Below are 8,106 nucleotides of genomic sequence, written 5' to 3'. Positions count from 1 at the left end.
TGAAAAAACATATATTTTGAAATATGTCAGATATATATTTCTAGAAATTTGAAAATATATATTTCGATATATTTGTATATATGTTTTGGTTTTAAATATATATTTCCAGAAAATGTATTCTGAAATATTGTGTATAATATTAGCACTTTGACTTCATGTGCATTGTGCAAGCTTGGAGTTGGTTGAAACCCAAACCGACTCAAACCGACTAGGTCGATTTTACTTAATAGATGGTCGTTTTGGTTTGGTTATAGGTAACCCGATTAGGTCGGGTCAGTTGAAAAAACACTACTAAACCGACCCAACCCGACCTGTGAACAGCCCTACTCTTCACACCCACCTCACTGCATGTTGCAGCGTGCATTAGGAATATCTTCCATACTTGTATGTATGTTTTCATTCATGGGGACGTGTTTCCAATGCACAGGTGCAAGTGCTATGAGGCAGGTGTGAGGAGGATTCTATGTGGAGAAAATCTGGATTCAAAATAGTACTAGCATAACAGGCATGAGAAAATAATTGAAATAAAGCAGAGAAAGAAATCAGCATATACAATAAGGAATGTCCAAAGTAAACGCAAATCATGAAGCCTCTTATATAAGTAGTGACTGCCTAGATGATAATATGGTTCAGTGGCAAATAACTTGGGCAGGTCCATCCTGAGCCCAAACTGTCCCAACCTGAAATTTTACACGGGTTGGGCTCAAGCCCAAGAATTTGGGCTTTTTTTAAATATTTACATATATTTATGCAACTATACATATGTATATTTGCAATATATATATATATGATATTCAAAAACCTTAGGGACTGATTAAACTATGATACCGGAAAGACATCATATTCAAAAAACTTGTGACCAATGAACTGGTATCATAAATATAATAACCAACCAGACGGTATTTATCCAAATTCATTGATGGGTTTGATTGATCAAAACTCTTCTGGTACCATGTCTTTCTGGCATCATAGATTTTTCCCTTTAGGTAATTTACCTTTTTATTTCATATGTTATTTTGTTTGTTTACAAGGAAAAGAAAAATCTATAATATCATAAAGACATGATAGGAAAAGAGCTTTGACCAATCACATATGGCTTTAAATTTGTTCGGTATCATGTCTTTTTCAGTATTATAGTGAAACCCTTCTTATAAAATAAAATAAAACTCTAAAGCAAAATAAAGCAAATAAAAAAGCAAAGAAAAGGTAAACCCACATTTGCATTTTTCTCACTTGTACTCGGGTACATTTACATTAATGCAAATGTAATTAAATCTTGTGTGAATAGTTGACGCACCGAAAGAAATAATTAAAAGTTGAAGTTTGTTTGGCTGGATTTCAGTACAAAGTGGGTTGATTTTCTGCCCGAAGTCGCTTCAAATTCCGTCTCTTAATTGATTCCTTGATATCTATTAAAGTTGAGAAATGTAGATAAGCAAGCACGGAGAACCGCTTCAGTTGGTAGGATTTTAAGGGTTGGAGTACATTATTTGGGTCATTTCCTACAACCACCGGACAATGTCATTAATGTATTTTCATATATAGAATTGTTGATTTGAAGCTTCATTTTGGAGTTTTTTGAAATGGGTAGACGAGTGTTGGTATTTTACAGCTGCAGTGCTTAATGGTACCTATGTTTCATAAATATATTTATTAAATGTATTTTTCTGTTTTGCAATTATACAAGTACAAAATGTTTATTGAATAAACATAAAAGAAACCAAACACCTTCAGAATTTCATATTGATACTTCACATACATTTTATATACACATCTCAACTTGCATTAGGAACATCTTCTATATTTATCATGAAAAGATGATCTGAATATACGGCTGGGATAGATTGTTGTATGCGCTCCGTGGGGTGCCATGTTAATTCCAATTATGGAGGTGATCATGCTCAGCTACATGGTATATTTGCTATGAATCTTGAATCTCTCTATTGCTCGAACTGCTTCTAACAGCATGTAAAGGTTATAACTGTATACCCAGATAGTTGGGATTAAATTTATGTAATGGCTTTTTATCTAAATTAATAAATGTGTATAATAATTTCAGATTATAATGATGATGATGAAGACACCTTTTGAAGTTTTGGATTCCAGTTGTTCCCTCCCACCATTAGTATATTATTAAAACACCTTCATAGTGCAACCGTTTTACTTAAATAAACTTTCATTATGAATCATCATTTGTATTTTTGTTTGGGAATGGCCACATGATCTCTTAAAGCCATGGTTTAAAGTATCGATATGATACGTTCCGAAATGCCTGTTTTCAGGTGTTTTGGAATTCTAACTTGTTTTTAATAATAAAAAATATATTTTTAGCTTTCTAAAAAACTAAAATTAAAAAAAAAAAAAAGAGTTTTGGCCATTTCTAAGTACCGATACAATATTGCTGATATGTGTATCGTATCGATACTTTGAACCTTGCTTAAAACGAGTGCGAGATCAGTTTCTCTCAAGGCAAGCCTATACCCACACCATAAAACACATAAGCAGGGAGATGTTCTCAAATGCAAGGCTGTTAAGGCTGCTTGAACGGGCCTTACCCTGACCGAAGCCAAATTCTACGAGTACAACATGAAAAGGCATGAATTGAGGGAGTTGACATTACAGCACATCCCAACTGTGTATTGGACACATCTCTCAGTGACAAATATGGAAGATGTTCCCAATGCATACTAGGGTGTGCATGTGGACTATCTGTGGGGCGTGCCCTATGGGGGCTGATGTGATTTCGGATTTAGGGTTTTTTATTCTAAAAATAGTCCTAATAGCTCTTTTATAATGAGTTCCCATCTGTGCCCCCAATTTCCCATAGTACATCTCCGTCATGCATTGGGAACATCTCCTGATGATGACACCAGAATCGATGATCGATGTTTCAAATGTAGGGCGAGAGTATACTGTGCGAAGTTGTGAGGTACAGATCTGAACTCTCTTATAATTTGGTCTGACGAGAAAGGCATAAAACATTTATAATGCTAAAACCGCCAGGAATAATAAAAAACCTGAACACATGCCTTATCACCTTTTCGGGTTTTCCATTTATTTTAAGAGATCACTTTTATCATTCCGAAATGGAAATCACGAAAGGTTGATTAAATAAATGGTTGCAAAATATAATACACAACCATAGAGTAGGTTTAAGTAAATAACCCTTTTTTTTTCTATGATTACATCCTAAAACGACTTGCGACCAACTTTCCATGCGTGTAGTTTATTTGTGATCAATCGCCAACAAATATGTCTAATTCTAATCCGAATAATTAAAAAAAAAACAATTCCACAAATCGACAGCCCAACTTCCTTCCTGACTTTATCAGCCTCTGGAGTCTGGACCTGGACTCAGCCTTTGATTCCTTTCTTTGCCGGGCTTTAACCAGACCTGGGCCCACATCCTCACAGCGAACCTGATGGTGGGCCATGGTGATTAATCTCCACGATATGGGCCTATCTGCCTAACCCATTAGGATGTTAAAACAGATAAAGAGTTTATTTATTACAATTTTCAAGGTGATCCATGGATCAAATCCATGATAATGGTACAAACTACAAAAGCCTCCCATTACTTAAAAAAAAAAAAAAAAAAAAAACCTTCAACTTCTGTTGTCTGTTGAGTTGGGCCCATGTCAGATGAGCCCACTCAAGAATGGATGCGAAGGGCATCGTCGGTCGGAGATGGGAGCACTGGGAGGTGGCCCTTCTCCTGCAGGCTCTTCACCGTTTCGCAGAGACACTGCTTCACCGGCGTGAACTCAAGCCCCAGGTCCCTCAGCCTCTGGTTCGTGAACTTGTAGGGCTTCGCCCTTGGCTTCACCTCATCTGAGCACCTGTAGTGAACAGTCCACACATCAACCTCAGGGTTTGGTACTTTGATAAGAAACCACTCCAGTAATGTAAACAGAATCCAACGGGGAACCATTTGATTTGGACTGGTGGTCCAATATCCGAATAGGCGGGGCCCAGTTGGAACTGTGGGTGTTGGTGGTGATGACGGTGGGAGCTACTGTCTAAGACCATGAATATTTCCTTGTGTGATTGGAGTTTAGAGCCTCCAAGTGTTTTTTGGATACTACTTTAATTGATTGATTGGAGTTTAGAGCCCAACGTCAAAGACCATGAAGGTAGTAAAAGGTAGGTTTACCTACTACTGGAAATTCCTCTTTGTTTTGTGCTTGTTCATCAAGCTGCCCCACATCCCATTTTGGATTATTTCCTTGTGTGAAAATTCAAAAAGACCAAGACAGATAAAGGGGTATTCTTGTCTTTTTATGAAAATTTCTTTTGGGTTTAATTCATTAAATAAAAGAAGATGGAATTTACCTATAATTGAAAAGATGGAGATTAGAGTTGGGAGCCCATTGGGCATAATGATGATGAAGATGATGGCTTTAGATCCAAAGGTTAGAATCTAGAAGGTCTTCAGTAGTTCGATTTTGTCCAATACCCGACACCCGAGACCCGAACCCACCACGATGAGATCCAAAGAGAAAGAGATTCTAATATTTTATTCTGTTTTACTGTAGTAGTAGGTAAAAGGATCCATTTGCCATCCAAGTGGAAATGATCCTCAGCCCATAATGGGCTCTGGGAATCAGTGCATCAGTAGCCCATAAAGTATCTGGGTGCGCCGGCCCATAAACGCTTGGCGGTTAGCACGTTATTCCTCATCCGACGTAAGATCTGGCGTAACGATGACGGGGGACAAGGTTACGAGTTACGAGACGAGCTCCCAACTCGTGACTCGTGAGTATTTCATTATTGCAAGTTGCAACGTCATGTTGACCATGACGCCATTGTTGACAATTATGAGGATTGACGGAATTCAGTCAATTCACATATGCGCCACAAGGGAGTACGACAAACACCCCAGAGCATATCCCAATCGTGCATTGGGAACATCTTCCACTGATAATTTCGGGAGATGCTCCCATTTGTAGGGCGTAGATTTGATCTCGGATTGACGGTGAACTTACTTCATCGGAATGGGATATTCCCGGAAATACTTGGCCAGAATCTCGACGACCTCGCCGCGGTGCAGTACGCTCTCGGCGCAAAGGTACCGTCCACAGGCAGAGGGCGTCTCGAAGACCAGTATGTGAGCCAGGGCTACGTCCTTCACGTGCACGTACGCCTGAACGGAGTTGGCATACGTCTTGGCCGAGCCGGTGAGGTACTTGAGTATGTGGATGATGCTGGCGTTCACTGTCGACTGGAGCAACGGGCCCAAAACCAGCACCGGGTTCACCACCACCAGGTCCACCCCTCTCTCCTCCGCCACCGCCCACGCCGCCTGCTCCGCCACCGCTTTACCGTAGCAATACCAATTCTGCCCAACATGCAACCGAGTCAGTTTGAACGTTATCGTGAAAGATAGATGGACGAGATGGTCAATTAGAAGGCCCTCCGACCTTGGTGTTCTTGCAAAACTCGAGGTCGCTCCAGCACGTCTCGTCCACGACCTTGTCCGGGCTTCGATTGGGGTCCATGTAGACAGCTCCGATCGAGGACGTGAAAACCACGCGACGAACTTTGGCTTCTGCCGCCGCGTTAATTACATTTCTGGTTCCGTTCACGGCAGGCTCCACCATTTGCTCCTTCACCGCCACCACCATACCACCAACGTTGTCGTCAGAACACGTTAATTAACAGAGATAAAAGAAAGGGAAGACACAGAATCCCAAGCTTACTGGGTCATCAGTGACAGGGGAGGCAGTGTGGAAAACTCCATCACATCCATTAATAGCGGCGCGAAGGCTCTCGTAATCGAGAAGGTCGGCTTTGCACAGAGTCAATCTCTCCTTGGCCCCTTCAAGCTCCCATAGATGAGCGTTCTTCGAGTCGTCTGTAATTAACAAACAAGATACCTAATCATCAAAAGAAATAGAAATTGAGAGATCAACGCAGAAAGAGAAGATCAGACCCAATTGCCCAACCTGGGTTCCTAGCAGTTCCTTTGACGGTATAACCCCTCTCCAAGAGAAGCTTAACAATCCAGGAAGCAATAAAACCTCCCGCACCCGTAACACATACAGTTTGGATGGAAACTGAAGCACCTTCTACCGGCATCTCGCCTTTTTTCCGGCCAAAATGTGTTTGATTAACGAGACGAGGGGTGACCGGTTGCAGTGGAGACATGTAAATATTTATACGCACAAGAAATGGAGAAAACTTCGACTAACCTAACTAGGGTTAGTGTGTCCCTCTGAGGGAGTTGGTGAGGAAGCAACCATGGTTAATTTTGGTGGTGGTTGACGATTAAAAGACCCAAAGTCTCCGAGAAGCGATGGTGACGGAAACTGGATTGTCCCCGGCACGATGGAGCTAAAATGCCAAATGATATATGGTTTGGTGGACTGGAAAATGACAATTTTTAATCGAAAAAAAATGCAGGAATACATAGGTGGTGGAAATATCCTTGTAGTAGTGAGGTGCTTATTAGTTTTGTAGGACCATGCACTGCACTGAGTTCAGATCGCGCCCCACATGCACATCGTATTGTGTATTGGGAATCTCTTTCGTATTTGTTTGTGAGGGAGAGATATTCCCAATATACGGCTGGGATGGGACTTGTGAAACTTGTATGAAGCGCCCATGCGAATTCCCATGCGTCCATGACTTCTCTCAATCCCTGCACACCCAACATCCATGGAGATTGGAGACCCATGGTTTTGTGGTAGAATCTGAACAGGATGATTGACCTACACAAACCAGCGTTATGTGTGCTATTGTTCGTTGGATCTTCAGGATCAGCACTTCCCTGGACCCACCATCAATAACTCGCCGTGCCATCTTCAAAAGTGAAGTCTTAATTAACGGCAGTTTCTTCTTGTTCGTCTTCTTCCTCCGACCGTGGAAAATAAATGGTCAAGTAGTTAGTTGGGCGGGAGCAACTTTTAGTGGGCGCTGCCACATGCCTAAATGATGGTTGTAATGAATTTGTGCTTTGGGTCCATCACTTACTTGGACCCTTTAATCATGAACGGGCGCTGCCACATGCCTAAATGATGGTTGTAATGAATTTGTGTTTGATGTAATTGTTTATTAATACTAATACAAATTATTTATTAGTGTAATGAATTTGTATTAGTACTCCTTCCATATTGAGCCTAAGTAAGTTCATGATTGAAGGGTCCAAGGGTCCAAGTAAGTGATGGACCCAAAGCTCCAACAAATGCGAACTCGAATTCATAATTCTAGATGACCTTCTTTTGAACGCAACAAATGCGAACTCTAGCATATGTGAGTTCCATTTGTAGTTTTTCCGATGATGACTGTCGTTTGGATTTCTACTGGTAGATTCGTTCACCATATGTGGTGGTTTGGAAATGTATTTTTCTACTTTTATTGGTGATGTTTATTCATCTTTATTTGGTTGCAGAAATTCTTTATGTTCTCCTTCATCCATTTCTATATTTTATTCTTTTGAGAAATTACTTTTGGGTTTTTCTGATTAACCTTTTTGACTTTTTTTTATCAATTTCGTGATTGAATGAAATATAAAACCTATGGACAGTTCCAAACAAAGGGTATGCCATATATTGTATATTGCATGAGGAGGATACGTCCAAATTCCAATATTCCTCCCTACTATATGGTGTATTACTGTACTATAGTTTGTTATATATATAAAAAGTTATAGTACAATAGAAACAGAGGAACAGAGGAACAATACTTGTTAAGGGAATTTATATATTAGAAACATCTCCTGATGATGTTTCATCATTTCTTGTATTATCATCGATATAAGACTGGGATATGCGATGGGACGAGGGGTAACCCCTCTGTGTGGTGGTGGTAGGGGGGGGGGGGGGGGGGTTGCTATAGCTTAGCCTGGGGCCGACGTCCACTAAGGCTTCGCGCTTAAGCCACAAGTCAAATTGTATAAAATATATTATAGAAATTTAAATAATATTATTATATATTAAATATTACATGTATTAAGCCCAGGTAGTTATCAGAGGATTAGAGGAAGAATAGCAAATAAAACCATAAGATCTTCTGTCTTTTCCTTAAGTCCTTCCATCACACTCGATTTTAACAACCTCCATGCATTAAAGGAATTACACTAAAATCTTGTGCAAGTTAACCTCTGAA

General features: G+C 40.1%; 1 protein-coding gene across 1 annotated transcript; it reads right to left on the bottom strand.

Annotated features, from left to right (window-relative positions):
* Positions 1-3,481: 3,481 nt before the first annotated feature.
* Positions 3,482-6,325, bottom strand: LOC148843287 (cinnamoyl-CoA reductase 1-like). The gene is made up of 5 exons (XM_088959712.1): positions 5,946-6,325; positions 5,700-5,854; positions 5,421-5,606; positions 4,986-5,338; positions 3,482-3,839 (listed from the first exon to the last, which is right to left on the bottom strand). The coding sequence occupies exons 1-5, from the start codon at positions 6,145-6,147 to the stop codon at positions 3,653-3,655; spliced, it is 1,083 nt and encodes a 360-aa protein (XP_088815838.1). The 5' UTR covers positions 6,148-6,325; the 3' UTR covers positions 3,482-3,652.
* Positions 6,326-8,106: the final 1,781 nt, after the last annotated feature.

The sequence above is a fragment of the Nelumbo lutea genome, chromosome 8, assembly GCF_056320005.1.
Source record: "Nelumbo lutea isolate HS-2025 chromosome 8, American lotus-T2T, whole genome shotgun sequence".
Taxonomy (NCBI): Eukaryota; Viridiplantae; Streptophyta; class Magnoliopsida; order Proteales; family Nelumbonaceae; genus Nelumbo; species Nelumbo lutea.
The sequence above is the reverse complement of the archived record's forward strand: the minus strand, read 5'-3'. Positions and strand labels throughout refer to the sequence as shown.

Excerpts from the sequence above, each read along its gene's own strand:
- LOC148843287 (XM_088959712.1), bottom strand. The coding sequence starts at position 6,147 with ATGTCTCCACTGCAACCGGTCACCCCTCGTCTCGTTAATCAAACACAT. Across the intron at positions 5,607-5,699 it reads CCCCTGTCACTGATGACCCA|GAGCAAATGGTGGAGCCTGC; the intron begins GTAAGCTTGGGA and ends GTGGCGGTGAAG. Across the intron at positions 3,840-4,985 it reads GAATATCCCATTCCGATGAA|GTGCTCAGATGAGGTGAAGC; the intron begins GTAAGTTCACCG and ends TGTTCACTACAG.